Source organism: Zootoca vivipara, chromosome 2 (genome assembly GCF_963506605.1).
Source record: "Zootoca vivipara chromosome 2, rZooViv1.1, whole genome shotgun sequence".
In the NCBI taxonomy this organism is placed as follows: Eukaryota; Metazoa; Chordata; class Lepidosauria; order Squamata; family Lacertidae; genus Zootoca; species Zootoca vivipara.
The window spans coordinates 107,850,903-107,873,926 of NC_083277.1; the positions used below are offsets into that span (position 1 = coordinate 107,850,903).

General features: G+C 45.5%; 1 protein-coding gene across 4 annotated transcripts in view; it reads right to left on the reverse strand.

The window, feature by feature from the left end:
* The window catches only part of STXBP4 (syntaxin binding protein 4), a 117,852-nt gene extending 101,013 nt beyond the window's left edge, over positions 1 to 16,839 (reverse strand). The window contains exons 1-5 of one of the 4 annotated variants that reach the window (XM_060272007.1): positions 16,735 to 16,839; positions 14,589 to 14,721; positions 12,468 to 12,586; positions 3,942 to 4,048; positions 3,234 to 3,405 (exon numbers count right to left, since the gene is read on the reverse strand). In XM_060272007.1, the coding sequence (XP_060127990.1) occupies positions 3,234 to 3,405; positions 3,942 to 4,048; positions 12,468 to 12,509 (321 nt within the window). In that variant the 5' untranslated portion in view covers positions 12,510 to 12,586; positions 14,589 to 14,721; positions 16,735 to 16,839. Of the gene's footprint in view, positions 1 to 3,233; positions 3,406 to 3,941; positions 4,049 to 12,453; positions 12,587 to 12,719; positions 13,811 to 14,588; positions 14,722 to 16,734 lie in introns of those variants that run through there. The other 3 variants (XM_035103825.2, XM_060272008.1, XM_060272009.1) reach the window with 3 other exon arrangements.
* Positions 16,840 to 23,024: the final 6,185 nt, after the last annotated feature.

Below are 23,024 nucleotides of genomic sequence, written 5' to 3' on the forward strand. Positions count from 1 at the left end.
TAATCTGTTAAGGTCATTCTGAAATGTGATCCTGTCCTCTGGGGTGTTAGCCACCCCTCCCAATTTGGTGTCATCTGCAAACTTGCTCAGGATTCCCTCAAGCCCATCATCCAAGTCATTGATAAAGATGTTGAACAAGACTGGGCCCAAGACAGAACCCTGTGGCACCCCACTAGTCACTACTCTCCAGGATGAGGAGGAGCCATTGATGAGCACCCTTTGGGTTCGGTCAGTAAGCCAGCTACAAATCCACTGAATGGTAGCATTGTCTAGCCCACATTTTACCAGCTTCTTTACAAGAATATCATGGGGCACCTTGTCAAAGGCCTTGCTGAAATCAAGATAGGCTACATCCACAGCGTTCCCTTCATCTACCAGGCTTGTAATTCTGTCAAAAAATGAGATCAGATTAGTCTGACATGACTTATTTTTCAGGAACCCATGCTGACTTTTAGTGATCACAGAGTTTCTTTCTAGGTGCTCACAGACTGTTTGCTTAATGATCTGCTCTAGAATCTTTCCTGGTATTGATGTCAGGCTGACTGGGCGGTAATTGTTTGGGTCCTCTCTTTTCCCCTTTTTGAAAATAGGGACAACATTTGCCCTCCTCCAGTCTGCTGGAACTTCGCCTGTTCTCCAGGAATTTTCAAAGATTATTGCCAGTGGTTCTGAAATCACCTCTGCCAGTTCTTTTAATACTCTTGGATGTAGTTCATCTGGCCCTGGAGACTTGAATACATCTAAACTAGCCAAGTATTCTTGTACTACCTCCTTACTTATCCTGGGCTGTGTTTCCCCTGCTGAATCATCTGCTCCATATTCTTCAGGTCGGGCGTTTTTTTCTTTCTTGGAGAAGACTGAGGCAAAGAAGGCATTGAGGAGTTCTGCCCTTTCTCTGTCCCCTGTTTGCATTTCACCATCTTCTCCTCTGAGTGACCCCACTCTAACCACTATACCACACTGGCTCCCACATATTCATGGCTTTTAAAGGACTCTGTTTTATACGTTACTGGGCAGGCACATCTCAGTTACATGCAAGGCTCCTGAAAAATCCAGGTTGCAAATCTAATGCAAGGGGATGGACAATGTAATCTATGAACTATCGTGTTTTGCTTTCCTCCTCCTGTTTGTCATTTCCCAAGGGAGCTGTTTATACCAGACAATGCCGAGAATGCATTTATTTACAGGACAGTCTTATGCCTGTCTATGTTCCTCTTGTGTCTGATGGAGTTTACTCCCAAGAAAGCATGCTTAGGATCCAAATGGACTCCCAGTTTATCAAAATAATGCTTAAAAGAGAACATCCAACAGAACGAAATAAAAAGGTTATTCAGTTCCACTGTAATTTCTCCAGCTGTATTAGCATGCCTTATGTTGGATTTTATATTTCAAATAAGAGCAGATTTTTCATGCAGAGCTTTGGGGTTTTATTGGGGGGGGGAGTGAGGTGGGGAGGAGGAGAAATCATGTGTCTGTTCAAACTTCCTTACTTCCTCCATACTAAGAATGATGACAGGATGCTGGCTGTGGGAAGAAGCCACACAGCACGCTTGGCAGAGAAATTCCCCCTACTCTTTCTTTCCTTTCCTTTCCTTTTTTAATTTAAAAAATACATTTTCCTCTCGACTTTTTTGAACTGAGGAGGAGCTTAACATATCTCAATAGCTGGTGGAGCTCATGAATTTGCCTACATACAAAAATAAACCCTGCTTGCCACTTACGTTCCATCAGACCAACACAGATAAGAAAACTTCAGTATAAATTAAGGTGAGTTTTTTCTTAAGGAAAGGAAGATTTTAAGATTTTTTTTATTGTACCAAAATAAGAAACATATGGGTGTTGGGGCACACAGGGTATAAATGAAAGTGAGCTGTTGACCGGGGGGGGGGGGGGAGAACCTTTGGATAGCTCAGTTAGAAGAGCATGAGACTCTTAATTTCAGAGTTGTGGGTTCGAGCCCCACATTGGACAAAAGATTCCTGCATTGCAGGGAGTTGGGCTACATGACCCTTGGGGTCCCCTGCAACTCTACAATTATATGATTCTATCTGAGGCTGCTGTCCTTAGGGTTGCCAGAGTCAATGGAGGACAGGACTTCTGTGCCTTTAAATGCCCTGCTCTCTTTTGAGTCTGGAAACCTTAAAGAGAAACCAGCAGACACTTTGTTTAATTTCCAAGCAAAGGGTCTGCTTGTTTCTCTTTCAGGTTTCCAGACTCAAAAGAGAGCAGGGCAATTAAAGGCACAGAAGTCCTGTCCTCTATTGAGTCTGGCAACCCTAGCTGTCCTATATAACCGGGTTGGGCAACCTTTTTTTTTCCTGTCAAGGGTCAATCACTTGTGAAATGCACACTGGTGGTTAGTTGAAGTCAAAACTGGGAGAGATTGGAGCTCAAAGGAGGTGGGGCCACCCTTTCCCTCTCTTTCCTCCTTTTCCTAACACAACTCTCTTCCTTTCTTGTCAGTTACGTAAAATAACACAGAGAGCTACATCCTGACATAGGACTGCCAACTGCCCATTCCTGCTATGCCTGCATGCCTGGGTGCAAGTCACCAAATTTACATATAAGCTAAACAAGCTACAGCTCAGGGCCCCCCAAAAAAACTAAAGAGAAAAAAACCTGGATGTACATTTCCAAAATATAAGATAAAAAACAAATAAAACAAAACCTTCCTACAGCAACAGTGTTTTGTGTTGTGTAGGCTCCTATGATGCAAGTCATGGGCCCCGCCTGCTAGACTGCACCCTAAAATAACCACTGGTTTGCTCATTCCTATATATAGGGTGCCAACATTCTGCATTTGCAAATGGCTTTGGATAGCTATTAGGTCTATAAATGACCATATAGTATATATTCAACACACAAAAAACAGTGGCAATTTGTTGTTGGCAAAGGACAGCTGGACATATAAAGGGCCCCATTACCTTCAGTAGCTTAGGGCCTCATCAAACCTAAATCCGGCCCTGCCAGCGGGGCTCACTTCCAAGCTAGACATATATAGGACTGCCCTGCCAGTCACTTGTGCCTTCTGAAAGAACAGGCTGCTCCTACATACAGACCGATGTGTAAGTGAGGAGGTCAAGGAATTGATTTCTGCTAAAACAACTGGCTGCCTGTGAATTTGCGACAAGCAAGCAGGACTTGGATAATCTATCTAGTTTAGCAGTTTGCTTGCTGATCGCTGCCCCTCTGTCAACAGACGACCCTTAAATTGGTTTTCAGAGAATACTTACCATATTCAGAATTGACATCTTTGAGTCTATGCTCTCATTCGGAGACAAAGATGGAGGAAGCTGCAGTCCGTATCTTTCCGAAGTTAACAGGCTGGAGGGGGGCGGCACAGTTTCCGCTTGACTGGAAAGAGGTCCATGTCGAATGAAAGCGATTTCCCACGAGGAGTTAGATCTAAAAATGAAGTAACAGGTTGGGCACAGGTATTGTACGTTGTGTTCTTCCTGAAATAATAAAGACCTCCCTCTAATTATCAAAATGGGTCAGGCAGCAAGTGATATTTGGTGGGTCAATAAAATTCAGTGGTACAGAAATCTCTTGCACCAACTTTTTAAAAAATTATTGCACTTGTTCTTGATGGTTAGGAGGGCCAAATTTGAGAGGGTCTTATGTTTTTAACGTGCTGTTACCACCCCCCCAGAATGTTTGGGCTTACATGGCATCTGTCTCGGGAGACAATGTAGTGCCCTTACGGGGCTGGGGTCAAACCGCTGGAGAATCACAGCACCTGAAAGTATCAGGATTTTTGCCAGCAAGACAGGGAGTTCTTTTGAACGGCTCTATATTTTAGCATTTCCAACAACACATGTCCAAAATCCTTTTTCTAATCATGAGGGCTAGAGAAATAAATCGACCAAATCTATACTAGGGAAGACAGACAGGTGTGAAATGCAGTGTTCGGAGGACTTGTTTTGCAGGGCAGTTGTTACCTCAGCTTTGTTCTGTTGATTAGGCTTCTTGCTTCTTCGTAGGTGATTCCAATCAATGACTCCTTGTTAATGGAAACAAGCTGGTCCCCAGCTCTCAGCCGGCCATCCTAGAAAGAACAAGGACAATCGTTGGCACTCGTTTTTGCAATCAAGTTGCCTTAAGATGTCAAGGCAAACTCTCCAAATTTATAAACTCCCAAGGTTGTTCAGCCTGTCAAATTGCCTTTAGAGAAGGGGAGGGCCCCATTTGATCTGATAAGAGTGCCAGACTCGGCCTGGTACAAAAAACTGCCCGATTGAAGCAAGCTGCTCTCTGCCCCTTGCTCGGCTCAGTTTAGGAGCTGTATGTGGTTTTTTTGTACGACTGTGTAGAAATGTAGAGCTGAAACGGACCCCAATGGTCATTTAGTCAACCCCCCGCAATGCAGGAATTGCAGCTATAGAATCCACGACAGATGGCCATTCAAACTCTGCTCAAAAACCTCCAAGGAAGGAGAGTCCGCCACCTTCTGAGGTAGCCCGTTCCACGGCTGAACAGAACTTACCATCAGAATGTTCTTCCTAATGTTTAGTTCAGGGGTCAGCAAACTTTTTCAGCAGTCCACTGTCCCTCAGACCTTGTGGGGGGCCGGAATATGTTTTTGGGGAAAAAAATATGAACAAATTCCTATGCCCCACAAATAACCCAGAGATGCATTTTAAATAAAAGCACACGTTCTACTCACGTAAAAACACCAGGCAGGCCCCACAAATAAACCAGAGATGCATTTTAAATAAAAGGACACATTCTACTCATGTAAAAATCCGCTGATTCCCGGACCGTCCGCGGGCCAGATTTAGAAGGTGATTGGGCCGGATCCAGCCCCCGGGCCTTAGTTTGCCTACCCATCTTTATCCTGGACTCTCTTTCTTTTAATTGAATTCACGGGTTTGGGTCCCACAGCAGAAAACAAGCTTGCTCGATCTTCCATGTGACAGTTCTCCGGATATTTAAAGAAGGCTATCATACCACCTCTCAGTCTCCTCTTCTCCAGGATAAATTAATATTATGCTGTATTTGTGTTTCTGTTTTTCCCCAGTATGTGGCAGGTCAAGTGTGTGACAGGTGACTAACGAGTCTAACCACCGCCAGCAGCAAGCAGTGCAAACCTTCTATGGAATACAAAGGAAGAAGAAAATACCTCAACTCTCAGCTTGCATATTAGAAGAAGGAATTCGAGCAGAGCCTTGGCCCTGATGCACAAGTTTTTATCCATTCAATCCCCTTTATTGGCATATATAGAGAGAGTGTGTTGTATACAAGGGTCAGAACACAACACAAGTAACAAAACATAGCAGGAGGCACTTTTAGGTAAAACTATCCAGACATTGTGAGAAACAAAGGTGGTTCTAAAGATCTATGGTGATGCTATTTCATGGCGTCACTCAAAAATTTCGCCAAATTCTCCACAACGTCACTCCTACAGACAGGACACCCTGGAAGAGGTTTTAGAAATGGCCGCCTATTAAAAATGTTGGTACCCTTACATGCATTCTGAACTATTAGGGTCCCAGTAGCACTGCACTATATGTGTGTGTTTGTCTGTAGAGGTAAGGTAAAGGTAAAGGACCCCCCTGGACAGTTAAGTCCAGTCAAAGGGGTTGCCTCGCTCATCTCGCTTTCAGGCCGAGGGAGGCGGCGTTTGTCCACAGACAGCTTTCCAGGTCATGTGGCCAGCATGACTAAACCACAACGGGACAACGTGATGAAAGCCAGTGCGCATGGAAATGCCGTTTACCTTCCCACCGCAGCGGTACCTATTTATCTATTTGCACTGGTGTGCTTTCGAACTGCTAGGTTGGCAGAAGCTGGGACAGAGCAACGGGGGCTCACCCTGTGGCGGGGATTCGAACCACTGACCTTCCGATTGGCAAGCCTAAGAGGCTCAGTGGTTTAGACCACAGCGCCACCCACACTTCAGTCCGATAACTCTGCCTTTGATTTAGGAGAGAGAGCAAAATATACTCAGAAATGTGTTAAAACGCATGTTGTGGAACAGAAGGGGTCCCTGTAGGTGAAGCTTGTATTTTATTCCCTCTATTTTATCCTGATGGGGAGCAATAGCCACTGTGATGAAGCGAAGCAAGTCCTCACAGCTAGGGCTGTCGAAATCAGCAGTTGATGGACTGGACAGCCACGTGGATGCCAGGGGATGAAAAATAAAAATAAAGGATAAGGGACAGGGAAGTGGATAATCAGGCAGTACTAGATGTTCTGGAAAGGAGAGGCTGGCATTAGGAGCTGAACTACTTTGCTGCTGCAGAGCAGAGTAACAGATCAGTGAGAGATATCAGTGGAATTTCACTGGGCACAAAATTGGACACAGATGGTCGTTTTGTTTTAGAATTAAGCCACAGACAGTTTGTGAGAAGTTTCTGTCCCAGTTAATCCAGCTCTGAGCTGGATTAATTCGCACCAGAGGGGTTGGGGGTAAGGGATCCAGTTTCAAACAGCTATACATACAACCTTGGCGAACATTTGGACCGAGCAGATGCAAAGACTTTGGCATCAATAATTTAGCGCACAGTTCAGGAAAATGTGGGTGGGTGGCTGGGGAGGTGGAGAACGAGGCCAGAAAAAAAGCACTTTTGCACTCAGCTCAAACCAACGTTTAGCCTTCAGCACATCACATTTCTGTTTTTGCCAAGTTCTACACTTAAAATTTAAAAAGAGGCTCTTTTAAAAAATCCAATGCAAGCAGCAATTCAGTCTGTGAAAATTGCAGACCCTCCAAGTGTCTCTATTTTTCCAGGAAGAGTTCCAGACTTACAGAAGGTTTCTGCTTTGAACCCGCAATGTCCTGCTTCTCCATAGGATGTTCCTATTTTCATCAGAGAAACATTGAAGGGTACGGTAGGACACCCCTATTTTCAATAGAGAAATGTTGGGGAGTATGGAGTTATGTGACCCCCCTGAGCCAAGGAGATAAGTAACTATGCAACCTTTAGAAGACATCTGAAGGCAGCCCCATAGAGGGAAGGTTTTTTTTAAAAAAAAATGTTTAATGTTGGGTTATATTTTTATATATGTCGGAAGCTGTCCAGATAAGCTGGGGCAACACATTCAGATAGGTGGGGATATAAATAATAAAACTATTATTAGCATTAATATGGAATAAGACATCCATATTTTTATCAGAGAAATGTTGGGGGGATATGGAATTGCTGTCAACATGAAAACAACAGGAATTCTAAACATATAGGTCACTTCTGAAGGCACAAAAGTACTCTATAAAGATGTTCAGTCACAAATCCTTATGCAGTGCAAGGGGTTGGACTAGATGATGACCCAAAGGGTTCCTTCCAACTCTACGATTCTATGAGTGCACCAGGCTGACAAAACTGGAGAGGCTGATTATTCCCATTTTACTGACACAGGACTGAGGCAGATACAGGTTTTGAACCGAAACTTTCAGGGCAGAATGCGTCAATAAGGAGGCAAATGCCCCTTCTTCCTCCCTAACCACTGAGATAGCCTCTAGATCAGGCATAGGCAAACTTGGCCCTCCAGGTGTTTGGGGACTACAACTCCCACCACCCCTAGCTAACAGGACCAGTGGTCGGGGATGATGGGAGTTGTAGTCTCAAAACATCTGGAGGGCCGACATTGCCTATGCGTGCTCTAAATCAATAGCGGGAATCTCTGCTTCGCAATGCCTGGAGGCTGTCGCAAAGGGATGCCCAGTTGTGAGAGCACGAGTTAATAAACCCACACTAATCAAATGAAGGCCGCTGTTGCCACTGGGGGAAAGGATGGCTAGAAAAAGAGAGAGAGAGAGAGAGCGCAATAAATCAAGCAGAGGCCACAGTGTGAGCTTGTGGACTAAGACTCACCCCCCACCCCCGCCCAGATATGGCAATGGATGAGGAAAAGAGTGATTACTTGACACTTCACCTATGGCAAGAGAAAGAAAGGGATGCCACACACTTATTTTGTCATGCACACGATTAAACCATTAATTGCTTTTTAATATACACACCAGCAGCCTATCTATGAAAATGCACGCAACAACCTATTTCACAAGAAGCTAATCCTGGTTTGCTTTCTTAGATGCCAGTTTATAACTTCTGATACTATACCACTGAGCAACAGCATCTCGTTGCTTCCTCGGTGATTATTATTATTATTTGACTAGGCTAAAATACTTCTTAGCTGGCGGTGGCAAGCAACACAAGTGGCAACAGTGGCCTCTGGTGGCCCGGGTGCCAAACAGCACACACAAACTTAAGCTAGTTCACAGCTAAAGCTCCTAACTGCCTATAAATTGTAGGATTGATTTGGAGGGGGTGGGACTTGGGTCTTAAATGTGAGAAAAGTGTAAGGTAAAGGTAAAGGGACCCCTGACCATTAGGTCCAGTCGTGACCGACTCTGGGGTTGCACGCTCATCTCGCATTATTGGCCGAGGGAGCCGGCGTATAGCTTCCAGGTCATGTGGCCAGCATGACAAAGCCGCTTCTGGCAAACCAGAGCAGCACATGGAAACACCGTTTACCTTCCCGCTGTAGCGGTTCCTATTTATCTACTTGCATTTTGACGTGCTTTCAAACTGCTAGGTTGGCAGGAGCTGGGACCAAGCTACAGGAGCTCACCCCGTCACAGGGATTCGAACCGGCGACCTTCTGATCAGCAAGCCCTAGGCTCAGTGGTTTAACCACAGCACCACCTGGGTCCCAGGTGAGAAAAGTGTAAACGAGCATAAATAGGTTTCTTTAAATTAGCACGCTTGCAAAAGGAGGAGTTAAAAATTTGACAGCCATGCGTATTCTCCGTCTGTGCTATAATTAAATGCACTTTAAAGGTAAAGGGGTAAAGGGATCCCTGACTGTTAAGTCCAGTCGTGGACGACTCTGGGGTTGCGGCGATCATCTCACTTTATTGGCCGAGGGAGCTGGCGTACAGCTTCCGGGTCATGTGGCCAGCATGACTAAGCCGCTTCTGGCGAACCAGAGCAGCACACGGAAACGCCGTTTACCTTCCCGCTGGAGCGGCATCTATTTATCTACTTGCACTTTGACGTGCTTTCAAACTGCTAGGTTGACAGGAGCAGGGACTGAGCAATGGGAGCTGACCCCGTCGCGGGGATTCGAACCGCCGACCTTCTGATCAGCAAGCCCTAGGCTCATGCACATCAAACAAAGCATTTCTGGTAATTAAAGGCACTGGCCACCATCTAATGAAGGACAAAAGGTTGTATGCGAATGCCAGAGAGTTGTTTCTGCTATACAATCTCACCAAAAAAGAAGCTTAACGGAGGTCCCAACACAAGCTTTCCATGCTGCTAAGTTCAATAAAGAGAAAGCAGAGGAGGGAGGGAGACTTGTAACAGGAGGCCACTGAGAGCCTTCATTAATTCCAGTGCTGTGCTCTTCTTGTTATATTTTACGGCCCAGTTTCCAGACTGGGCAAAAATTAAAAGCAAGTCAACTTTGAACCTCTATCCGACATTTTTGTTTTACTCGAGGCGTATATGAATCTAGCCGTGCTGGGGTTCACACTTCACTGCTTGTAAAACAGCATGAAGATAAAGAGAGAGGTGATATTTCAGGGGACAGGGATGAAAACAATACGCCCAGCAGGGCATGTGCTCTATTTACGCACACAGGGGACTCAGCTAGACTGGTAAAGAAAAAGCGATTTATATGTGTTGTATGTACGATACAACATCGTGCCACCAGGTGGCAATGTGGAGCCCCGTTTCCCTCTACCTGTTTTACCTGTTTCAATTGACAAGGCTTTAAACTGAAACGCTACTTTGAGCTCTCTAGATCAGGGGTCCCCAGACTTACCGGAGTTTGGGCCGGTTCCCACCGCGCCGATCGCGCGGCGGGCTGGCGGGCAGGGGAGTGCGCGGCGGCACTCTTCCGGGTCGGGGGAAAAGCGCCGAAAATCCATTGTGTGCATGCGTACGGGCCTCCCCCGACCCGGAAGTGCACCATAAATGACCTCTTCCGGGTCGGGAGAGGCCCATACGCATGCGCACAAAGGATTTTCGGCGCTTTTTCCCCGACCCGGAAGAGTGCTGCCGCGCTGCGCGCCACAAGAGCGGGCGGCGGGGATCGTCGCGGGCCGGATTGGCAGGCCAATTGGGCCGCATCCGGTCCCTGGGCCGTAGTCTGGGGACCCCTGCTCTAGATCCAGCCAGGGCTTGAGTCAATGCATCTGTAAATTCTCTCTATCAATGCCTCTATTAGAATTATGAAAAGCTATAGCTTTTTCTTGTTCTTCTCTTTTGTTGCATCCTTCTCTGCTATCTCCCATTAGTTTCAACGGTAGCAACTAAGTGAAAACCCAACACACGGTAACTAAACAGGACTGAACGTGCTTTTCTTAGCAGGGGGTAACAAATAAGGCAAGAACGTGGCACAAAGCTAACACCACTTTAGGCAATTGGAAACTGGAGTGCAGTTTCAAAGATTTAGGAAATTAATCTGGTGTTGGTAAGACTTAATTGGAGCATCCTGTTCTGTTGTGGCAAAAACATTTCAGGAAGGATGAAAAAAAAAACTTGGAAAAGGTTTAGAGAGGAGCTGTGAAAATGATGAAGGGCAGTTTTTTTACGAGCTAAGAGGAGTGGTGCATTTCAGCCAGGGAAAGGATGGTTTTTAAAAAAGGGACTATGTTGCTATTTAACAAGTATTTATGAGATCATACAAATGAGGGGTGGGAATAATTGCTTACTCTAGAGGTAAAGGGACCCCTGACCATTAGGTCCAGTCGTGACCGACTCTGGGGTTGCGGCGCACATCTTGCGTTATTGGCCGAGGGAGCCGGTGTACAGCTTCCAGGTCATGTGGCCAGCATAACTAAGCCACTTCTGGCAAACCAGAGCAGCACACGGAAACGCCGTTTACCTTCCCGCTGAAGCGGTACTTATTTATCTACTTGCACTTTGACGTGCTTTCGAACTGCTAGGTTGGCAGGAGCTAGAACCGAGCAACAGGAGCTCACCCCGTCGCAGGGATTCGAACCGCCGACCTTCTGATCAGCAAGCCCTAGGCTCTGTGGCTTAGACCACAGCATCACCTGTGTCCCTTTGCTTACTCTATCCACTGCCTATAGGACAGACAAGGATATCTAATGTAGACATCAGGAAATATTCTAAGTGAAAGAGGTTCTTCAGAGGAACAGACTGCCCAAGTAATGAGTTAATCTTCATCCCTAAGGTAAGTACATATACATATACATATACATATACATATACATATACATATACATATATCGACAGGTAGATCTATCAAGGATGTTTATGCTGCAGAACTGCCTTCCTTGGCATTAAGATGGCCATGTCTCCTACTTTACAAAGGGCAGTCCTCTAAAGTGGTACCTTGGTTCTCAAACTTAATCCGTTCCAGAAGTCAGTTCTAATACCAAAGCTTTCCAAAAACCAAGGCACGCTTTCCCATAGAAAGTCATGCAAAATGGATTAACCCAACCCCTAAAACAGCAATTTAAAATGAATTTTACTATCTAATGAAACCACTGATCCATAAAATGAAAGCAATAAACAATGTACTGCAGTCACACAATCAATCAATCAATCAGTAGCTGAACTGGGTTCCACAGTGTTCACAAAAACAAAACAAAAAAGCTGCAAAAACAAAAATGCAGACCTCGGTGTAACACTCAAAATGGAAGTGTGGCACTCAAATCAGAGCACGTTCAGCTTCCGTAAAAAGTTTGTTTTCTGACTGATTAAGGTGGTCCGACTGGAATGATTTATGGAGCTGGCTGATGCAGGGGAAGGGGGGCAGAAGTAGATATAAGTGGTTAAAGGCTATTATGATAGAAGAAATAATATTTGAATGTATTTTTTAAAAAAATTGGGGTAGAAATTTTGAGGCTAAGGGAAGAAACAGAGATGGATGGGAAAATAAATTTAGATTTGGATTAATTAATGAATTTATAGGTTGAGGATAGTTGATGTTCTGTTTTAGATTAGAATTGGTTGTGAAATAATGGAAAAAATGTGATAAACTGATTTAAGATGATAAAGGAAAATTGCTTAATTTACATTTAAAATTGGACCCAGTGTGGGGGGAATCGAGGAAGTCCACAATGTTAATTCCATGTAAGAATTGATATATTTTTCTCCCCCCCCCCCGCTTTTTATGTTTTATTTTTGCCAAATTTTGTATTTTGAATTGTTTGAAAATTAAAAAATATTATTGTTTGGGGGGGGTGGAGTTTGCAAACTGGAACACTTACTTTTGCAGTGTTCGGGTTCCAAGTTGTTTGAGTACCAAGGCGTTTGAGAACCACTGTAATTAAAGGATTGCCTTTCTCAAGTCTGGTTTAATGACAAATAAACATAAGGAAGGGACAGCACGGAAGCCTGGAGTTGATTTTGAAAAGTGCCACGATACAATAAATAAGATCCGATTTTGAAAAGCACTTACAACACCTGAGCAGATACTAAGTAATACCCCCAGCTCGAAAAAGGGGGAAAGGAGCAAATCTCTCCCCTCATCTACCTTATGACAATCACCTCCAGGAATAACTTCCAGAATATGCACCAAGGGCCCTTCATTCCTGTTAATGCCTCCTACAACGTTCAAGCCGAGGCCGGTTCCCTTGGAAACAGTGATGATCTGAAACACGCTGTCACTAGACAAGAAGAGAAAACAAAGTTAGCTTTCAAAGGTCAGCGGCTGAAACGCCAGGATCAGCCTGAAGCAGGCATCTCCTTTTGTTTTCTCCTAAGGATGCTATGGAATCAAGGTTGCTCCAAGATGCTTACATTTTAATTGGGGGGAGCTGCCTTCATTTCAAAAGATGCAGGCAGCTACAGGTGGCTGTTTGTGTAACCAGAGGTTGAATCAAGCAGTGCTGTGTGGACGGGAACCTTCAGAGCATTTACTTAATGTAATTCTGCTCTCATAAAGGACAAATCCGCTTCAGTGAGCCCAGGAGGAATCCCTATACAATCTGCCTTTGATAATAAAGCCGTCAAAGGAAGATACCCCAGCAAGGTAGATAAAAATCAAATATTTTCTAAAAATTAATAGGATTTTTAAATTATTATTTAAATTGGATTTTTAAAATGAAATGCTTTTGGAGGAAAATCTTTCTAAAGATAGTTTTCTATTTAAGTTACATTATAGTCCAAAGGCTATTCATCAGGAAATAAGGATCTGTTTAAGTTTTTCATGTGTGCTAAAACTCAGTCTAAGTTTGTTTGTTTTTTAAAAACTGTTTAACCACATCAGTTAACAAACATGGATACATATGCTATAATGTTATTATTTTAGTTAAATAAATTGTTGAAATTGTTATTAAGGAAATGATTATTTTTCTCCTTCCAGTAAAGTGCTGCAGAAAAGTTGTCCAAATATAAACAGTTAACTTATTAAACGTCACAATAATTTCATAATTATTTGTCTATGTATTTCCAATAGTATAAACAATAGTATAACCAAATCAGTATTTTTTGATATAACTGTAAAAACTACTCTAAAATTTATTGTTCCAAAAATGAAACCTTCATCTGGTTGTAAATATTAAGATTATACCAGCAAGAATGAGTCTTTCTGTAAAAAAAAAATTTAAATTAAGTCTTATGACTAGTGATTTAAATTGTGATTTAAATTGATTTGATTTAAATCAAATCCACCCTGTACCTCAGAAGATGATTTTTGATCCCGTCACGAAGCCTTTGCATGCGCAAAGATGAGTTTTATGAACTAGGGCTGGGCGATATGTCGATATATCACCCAAAACTGGTTTGAAGTCCATATTTTTATTTTGTTTTATTATGGTTTGTGTCTGTGAGTGCTTCATATCTGCCAAGTTGCTGTCAGAGAAATAAGGGACCGGGCGGAAATAGGAGACCGGAAGTAGCGCTGCCGCCATTTTGGAACTGGGTGGAGCATGCTCAGAAGTGACTTTTGATGCTGCTTTGCCCAGTTCCAAAATGGCCGCCATGCCAGATGTCGCACTGCAGCCATTTTGGAACTGGGCAGAGCAGCATCAAAAGTCGCTTCGGAGCATGCTCTGCCCAGTTCCAAAATGGCCGCCGCACCAGAATAAACCGGGAAAAAACAAAAAAAAATCCGTTTTTTCAGCTAGGAACAGCTGGAAAAATGGGAATTTCCCAGGGAAAACGGGGGACTTGGCAGCTATGGTGTGCTTTGCAAAAATTACAATGTGGGGGAAACTGTGAAGCCAGCCAATGCTTCACAGGCCCGTTTCCTGTGTCCCTATAGGCTGTACGCATATCCTTGAGCCCTCCATATATTGGCAGACTGCAGTTTCCATCATCCTCTGACCACTGGGCCTGCTAGCAAGGGCTGATGGGAGTTGGAGTCCACAGCACCTGCTTTGCAGAAAAACAATCCGTGCTAGACCAGACTGGGCGAAACGGCCCTGATGAAATCCACAGCCAACTCACTTCCCCAAGCAGATTGGCAGAAAAACAGAACATGAAATAAATGAATGTGTCAGAATTCATACAAATTCCGCTTTGATAGCATCCATTCGCTTTTGGCAGCTCGGGGTGGGTAAGATGGTTTCTGCAACGCTAACACTGTCATGCTTTCAATAGCTATTTCCCACAAATTCTTGGAGCAGGCGGGCGGAGAAACAATCTCCAAATGATTTCAAAAGTTACTTTGTGGTGGCTTGAAGAGAAGTCGCTGGCAGGGGCTTTCCGTGGAGGTTTGCAATGATGTCGCTTGGATGCAGCAGCTGTGGGCTTAGTGACCTCGAAGACGATCCCCAACAGAGGCTCTCAGCAGGTTTACCTTAGAAGGAGAGAGAAAGGCAAAAGGACATACGGTGGTACCTTGGTTCTCAAACGCCTTGGTTCTCAAACACTGAAAACCTGGTGGTTGTCGGCTATTTTTCCGGGGCGCCTGCACCAATCAGAAGCTGCACCTTGGTTTTCGAACATTTCGGAAGTTGAACGGACTTCCGGAACGGATTACGTTTGGCGTTTTTGTTTTTGCTATTTATTTTGCGTTTTTGTGGCTTTTTCGGTTAATTTGTTTTGTGACGGTGTGGAACCCTGTTCAGCTACTGACTGATTGATTGTGTGACTGCGGAAATGGATAAAAGCCCCCCATCCAAACAATGACCATCATCAGTGCAGGTATGAAAAAAAATAATTTTAATTTTTATCGTCTACAATGCTCTCTTACAGTGGTACCTCTAGTTACAGACTCGATCCATTCCGGGGTGCCGTTTGCACCCCGAAAAGTCCACAACTAGAGTGATGCTTCTGTGCACAGCGCGAAAGAGCACTTCTGTGCACGTGCAAGATGTGCAGAGTGCATCTGCGCACGTGCGCGGGGTGAAACCTGGAAGTATACACTTCCAGGTTTGCCACGTTTGTATCCTGAAAAAACGCAACCAGAGACTGACGTAAAAAGAGGTACGACTGTATTTGTTTTATAGTGCAGTACATTGTTTATTGCTTTCATTCTATGGATCAATGGTCTCATTAGATAGTAAACATCATGTTAAATTGCTGTTTTAGGGGCTGCTTTTAAAAGTATGGAACGGATTAATCTGTTTTGCATTGCTTTCTATGGGAAAGCTCGCCTTGGTTTTGGAACAGACTTCCATAACGGATTAAGTTGGAGAACCATGGTACCACTGTATATCCTCAGTTACATTCTGGAAACCTCGAATCCACAATTTGCAACACAGATGATCAAATCTGATGAAAGAGAAGCCATACAGGTTTCTTGGGGCTGGACTAGTGCTGAGCAGTTGGCTTGCTGGTCTTTACTTCCATTTGCTGTTCATAAGGCTAATACAAGGTGTGACCAGAAAGTTCGGTGAATGGTCACAGAAATCGGACAGGGGGGAAAATTCGAACACACATAACTTACAGGCCTTCAAAGCAGGCCCCCTCTGATGCAATGCACTGTTGACAACGTTCATAGAACTGTAGGAAACTTCTGGTGAAATCCTCTTCTCTTACTGCTTTCTTTTCCCTTGTTAAAGCAGCTTGGACGTGTGAAATGTTGGAAAATCTGTGGCCTTTCTGTGCAGATTTCAGTTTGGGGAAAAGGGAGAAATCCGGTGGGGCCAGATCGGGAGAATGTGGAGGATGGGACAACTCAGTAACGTCAGTAACAATTTCACGCAGAATATGCAATTCTTCCGCCATCATTTGACGGAGAAACGCTGATCAATAACTCACAAACTCTGCCAACATTTGCCGCCGTTCTGCTCGTTGACAGTCTGCCAGACCGAGGGTCATCTTCGATGGTTTGCCGCCCTTCATGGAAACACTTAAACCACTCATACACTGTCCTTCGAGTTACAGTTTCATCTCTGTACACAACAGTGAGCATTTCGTAGGTTTCCGATGCCGATGGTATGTCTGAATATTTCTCGCTGTCAGATTTCTGTGACCACCGAACATTCTAGTCACACCTTGTATTTAGTGGCAATTGCCTTGTATAGTAACTGCTTGTGCAGCTCAGAGTGTTCCCAAATTACAAGCAAGGAACTTTATGCTGTTACAAACCCAATGAGGACCAAGACACTGCTTTGTAATGTGTGAAATGAGCCCCTAGGGGGCATTGCCACCCTTCTCTCTTGCTCAACTGATTTTTAAGGAAGTATCGATTGAACAGAGGTGTTCTTTCTGTCCATCAAACATCAACCCACACATAAAATCTGGGTTAAGGGTCTACCTTCCAAATCATGCAAGCATTCCTAGCAACCTGAAATATTAATGGAGGCCGCCAGGCCACCAAACATATTCTATGCTGCACAAAGAAGATATATAACCAGCAGCTCACCAGCTAGGAGTTGCGTCGGGGAATTCCTCACAGAGCCAGTGTTGCTATGCGAACTGCACTTCTCCATCAGGTTCAGAAATTCTATCATGGAAACAAAGAAGATGAAGAGATGTTATCAATGTCACTTCTGAACGTCTCGTTCTAAGGCTTTTCAAGGAAATGGCACCGAGGATTGCATCCAACAAAGTTGTTATAGCACAACAACGGCTTGTGCAACAGGACTTCCTCTCCCACTTCTCGCAGCCCCTCTAAGTCAGTTCCATTGTGCAGGCCTGGGACAACTTGGTTGTGTGCAACCCTTACCAAATGTTGGACGAAAACTTTGCTTTCATTCAGCCTCTTACATGGCAGCGAATTCCTGCAGCAGTGCTTGACCTAGTCCCACTCCAGAAGGAGAATGGTGGAAGAAAAAATGTTCAATCAGTATAGCATGAAACTCTTAATCACAGGGCCATGGGTTCAATCCCCATGCTGGGCAAGTTTCCTGCATTGCGGGGGGCTCGATTGGTGACCCTTGTGGTCCCTTCCAACTCTACAATTCTTTAAATTCAAGAACAAATGATACAAGAATCAACGGCCCCAGTTCAAGCTGGAGTTCAGTTTCAAATATGGTTAAGATGCACCACTTGCAAAGTACAACTGAGCACATTATTATTAGTAGTAGTAGTAGTAGTAATGATATACAGTGGAACCTCGGTTTACGAACGCAATCCGTTCCATGGAGGCATGTGAGCTGCGCAGAAGCGATCTGCGCATCCGACGCCACGGAACCCGGATGTAAACACTTCCGGGTCCGCGGCGTTCGTAAACGGAGGCGTTCATAAACAGAGGCAGTTGTAAACCGATGTTCCACTGTGGTGCCCTATACCCAGAGGTCTCAGGGTGGTTCATAGAATAAAATCAAAATATAAAACCAAAAAATATATAATCAAAATAAAAACAACCCATAACCCCCATCCACCCCACCCCCAAAACACATTTTAGAAGGGCACAGGATCCTCATGACATTTAAAGTAAGATAATAAACAAACCCGGACAAGAGCCACTCATTGGAAAGACCATGATCTCAGAAATGTTTGCACATTGTGAGGGACGAGGGATACAGGGAAGTCCCTCCCATCTTAAGTTCCAGCCCATCCCCAAGCGCGGGAGAGAGTAAGGAGAGCTCTGCCTCCAGCGGAGAGTCAGGAAGTGGTGTCCGAGGCTCAGGCAAGGTTGTGGAGCCCAGGCCGCAGGTGGGACAGGAAGTAGGACGCACAGGGGGGAGGCCAATTCCCCCAACTCCCGAATTGCGACGCAAACGTAGGGGGAAGAGGTTGGGTCTGCCAAAGCTGTGGTGCTGGAAGAAAACGCGCCAATCGCCATTCGGGAGTTCAGACACCTCACCTTAAGGATGCATTTTTACTGCTCTGAACACTGTAAATAATCAGCACTTAATAAAAACCTTAAAAGACCATGCTGGAGTCGTTACTCTAGAGTAGCCATACCAGGCCCTCTGACACACATCCTTGTATGAAATCAAACAAGAAGCCAAATATACGGTAGTCTACAGATAGGGCTGCTACAGTGCAGTGTCAGATACCCCTCAAATCCGAAAATCATGAGCATGGCCCACAAGTCAAATCTAGTCCCTCACACCTGTCTTACACAATCTTTCCTAAATGCCTACTTCTTTGGGAACTGGCAGTCTTGACTGAGAAGCCATTTTCCTAAAATTGGAGCCACTATTAAGTCTCTGTCTTGTTATTGCACCTGACTTTCATGAGTATAAAACATGGGTCGGCAAACTAAGGTCCGCGGGCCGGATCAGGCCCAATTGCCCTCCGGATCCAGCCTGCAGACAGTCCTGGAATCGCCGCTTGGATCGGCGCGATCATTGGGGCTACGCCATATTTTTTGCAATTTTGGGGGGTGGCGCCATTCCCCACACACACACACTGCGGCGGCGGCACCTCCTCCATCCCGGCTTCTCCCCACCCTGTGGAGGAAGGGAGCTGGGCTTTGATTGGTGCCAGCCAATCAAAAGCCTCGCCGCCCGCACGCTGGCCTCTCCGTCCATGACGGCGCTGTGGGCATCGTGACGGGCGCATCGTGGGGCTTCGCCTGGAGCTTGGCGCACCTGCTGGCCCCGCGCTTGGTGCCCGGGAAAGCTGGCCCGGAAAGGAGAGGCGCCGCCACCACCACAGGATCCCAACCGCAGGCAGAGCGGCAGAGGAGGTAGGAAAGGGGGGGTTGGGGGGAGAGGGGGAGAGAGAGAAGCCCCCCTCCGCTATGTGTGTGTGCAGTCCGGCCTGCTGCAAGGTCTGAGGGGCAGTGAACCGGCCCCCTGCTTAAAAAGTTTGCTGATCCCTGGTATAAAAGGAAACTCAGCAGAACTCAGGGAGGGCAAGAGAGTGGAGCCCTCCAAGATATGCTGCACCTAGGTCCTATAAGGCTTTGCAGCTGTGGATTAAAGGCAGGGCCAGCCCTACCTTCAGGCAGATTGAGGCAGGTGGCTCAGGGGGCTGGAGCTAGAGTGGAGAACATCAGAAAGATATGGGAGGAAAGAGCTATGTCTGCTATACAGCCTGCCCAGCACCTCCCTGAACTAGCTAGATGCCTTCAGGTGCAGTATGTAGAGGACGACCGGTGTTAGAAACTCAAGATATATAAACTAGGTGCCAAATCAGAGGCGTCTTTGCCATAGGGCCTAGTGGCGCGTTGCGCCAGGGCGCCAGCCTCTGGGGATGCTGGCGGGGCGCAACCGACCACTAAGCCCTATGCTGGTCCTGCCGCCGCGCTGCGCCTCCTTCTCCTTTTCCCCACGCTGTGTGCGCGCTGGTGGCGAAGCCTCTCCGGAGGCCGCACTCTCCCCTTCTCGGCCCTGTGGCTCTCCACGCAGTGATGGCTCAGCTGAGGTGGATCATTGAGGCCTCCCGGCGAGGGGGAGGCAGCGAGCATGGCGGACCTGTTGCGGGATGTGGCGGCGGCGGAGGACGAGGCACCGTGGTTGAGGCCGGGTGGGAAGGCGCACTGCGCTCCCCAGGAGGCTTCGGTGCTGCTCTTCCCCGGCCAAGGCAGCCGCTGAGGAAAGTGCGGGAGAAGCGGCAGGCGTGCGTGTGGGGGAACCCCGGGGGGGCGACCTAGGGATCCCTGCACCAGGGCGCGAGACAAGCTTAAGACGCTACTGTGGCAAATGGCTCCTTAAACCAGGGTTACAGTCACCAAAATTAAATGCATAATTGCCATTTAGGGGCTAGACGGCTCGAAAGCCGTATTTGACAATGTGCTGCCTTAGTTGAAGTACAAGATTCCACCCACCCCCACTTCAATTCTATGTAGAAAAGCTGTTCACATTGGCAGTAGAACCCTTTCTTCAGCTCTGGCGATGGGACATCCTCCGCAGCCTTTGAAATTAGCCAGGCGCCAGGGACATTTTGCTCCTGGCTATCGGCCACTGGTGACCAAGTGAAGATGCCTGGGCACCGGCATGGCGCCTGATGTCTCCACCATCTTGAGGTGCATGCCTGGGGATCCTTGGATTGTGACTGTTTTCACCCGCTAGCAACACACCCTGTAGAGTTCTATCCATTATATTTTATCTGCACAGTCAGAATGAATTTCAGGAACCAAGAAACCGTAATGTGTTAGGCTGGCCTTGATGAAAAGGCACTGGAAATCACAGAACAGCCTTGCTACTGCTAGAGGAAGAAAAAAATTCCCCACTGCTATTTCGACAACAGTGACGGCAAGTGTACAAGAAGGAGTTTAATTCTGTCTACCGGAATGATCAAACTGCTTGTGGATTTTAATTATTCAAGAAGGATAGAGGAAACTAGGTCAGCATTCCTTGGCTGAAAGTGGATTAAGAAAACACCTCAAATCTGTACAATAGGAAGAGACGAGACAGGGAGACGGAGAAAGCCGTATGTATACAGCTGGCAATTGCAGAGTGAAATGATGTACGGACAATGCTAGGTCAAAAATTGAGGGAAATTAACAGAGCTTCCTTTGGACACAGATGGCTGCCACCAATTCCTAGTGCCTTGTGTGAATCTAGAGACCAGAGGATCTGGGATACTTGTCTGCATTAGCAGAAGTGTAATGCTGATAAAAGAAGGGAAGGAAATCAAACCACTACAATTCACAAATGAGAAAGACAGCAGCTATTTATCCACGTTTCAGGAAAAGATAATGTAAAACATAAACTGATGAGCTTGTCACACTTCTACTTCTCTTTTGATTTCAAAGGGTGAGGGGAGAGATTTTAAAATTATAGCAGGAACAAATTCAGTTTGGTTTCTTTAAGCACCCACCTTTCCCAGCAATAAGCTGTTTCAGAAAAGTTCTTTTGGATAAAACTGAATGGCCTTTGCTATAAGCCAGGAGTCCCCAAACTAAAACTCGGGGGCCGGATGCGGCCCGCGCGAGCCAATTGTGCGGTCCCCGATGACCCCTCCCCGCCTGCTCTTACCAGCGCGTCACAGTGCATTTGCCCATCTCCGAGACGGCGCAGCGCCAGAAATATTTCCGGTGCTGCACCGACCCAGGAGTGCACCGGAAATGACGTCTGCGCATGCACAGAAGCCATTTCCGGCACCACCCTGCGCCAGAAAAAGCGAGTGCACGCTGTGCGTATGGGAGCGTGTTCCCCTGCCCTCCGGCCTGCCGCGTGATCGGCGCTGGAGGAACTGGCCCGAAGCTGGGTAAGTTTGGGGACCCCTGTGAGCCATTTTCTGATTGCTAAAGAGAAATGGTGATGGAAAGGCTAACGCTAAGGCAAGGTAAGGGAAAATGGAGGGGTGAAGAGTCTATGGCCATTTTGCTCCCTTATAGGCTTGAATAAATCTTTTAAAATGTTTTCTTACTTTCTGCTTCTTCAGCTCTGGCAATGAGTAAAGACACGTGACTGGTTGCTGATGCTGTTTGCAATTATGTCAACAGCTCTGTGGGGTTAAACAGAAAATGTAGGGGTTAAAATATACAGATTTTCTCCATTAAGCTGCTGCAAGGACTCTGCTACTATGCAACAGGAAATTGTCTCTATGAGCTGAAAGGCAATGCATGCCTAGCAAGGCATAGCTTTAATATCACAGCACAGTAAGACCACAATCCTAAGAATCCTTGCTGGAAGCATGCCCAACCGAAAATCCTGTTAATTTTCAGATCAAAGGTGTTAGGTTTTTGCTTTAAAAAGTGGAATATGTAATTAATTAATTAGCACAGCACTTCAGTAACATGCTAGCATTAGGGAGCCAATGTATCTCTGTGAATGTTTAAACTCTGAAGACCTGGGTTTGAGTCTGTAAAATGGGAACAACATAGAGGTGCACATCACAGGGTTATTGCGAGGGGAAATTTCTCATGTGGTTCAATCTGCAGCCATTATGATCCGTGTTTTAGTTAAATGTCTAAATGCTACCTTTCATTAGCTACACCAATTAAGTTTTTGCCATTGACTTCTAAAATCAACTCTCCAGTAGGCAATCAACATTAAGAAAGCAAGAGGCCAATAATGAATGACAATTTGATTGTACGAGTTAGCAGGGACAAACAAACACTAAGCACATAAAACACAAAATATTTTGATATCAGATTTACCATAAAATGCCAGCAATATATAATTCACAGCTTTCAGATTTGCTCCCTTATGGCTGAGCTCTGAATGAATACAGGTACATCATTTCCGTATTTTTCTGTCTATAAGACGCCCCCATGTATAAGACACCCCCATGTATTTTTGTGGCAACAACCAATCGCCAGTCCACCCTTGGCACTATCCATGTATAAGAGGCCCCCTAATTTCTGACATTACTGTATTTTTTAGGACAAAAACCTAGTCTTATACACAGAAAAATACGGTACGTTATAATAGAACATCCTGAGAACATCATAATGCAAACTGACATTTTGTCTTCTGCCACAATGTTCATGCTGGGATATAACTGCAACCATTATGTGGAATGGCCATCACCGATCAGCTGTTCTGACCCGCCGACAGGAAGAAAGTTGATAAGCTTTTCCCACTTGCTCAACTAGCGGTGTGTGACCAGGAAGAGAGACCAGGCACTGAGCTCTTTCACAAAATGTTACTGCGTATGAGCCATAGGGATTGCAATTCAGTTAAAAGGCAAGTGTGCTTCGTGCCTGATCTCCCTTTACTCTGCCTAATGTGTATTCATGGAACTGTAATGAAAAGTGGTGGGGAGAATACGAATACATAAAGTTGTTTTTAGCAGCAGTGCAGGCAACCACAATAACACGAAAGGCAATTATTCACTATCTACTGCAGCCACACACACACACGGTAA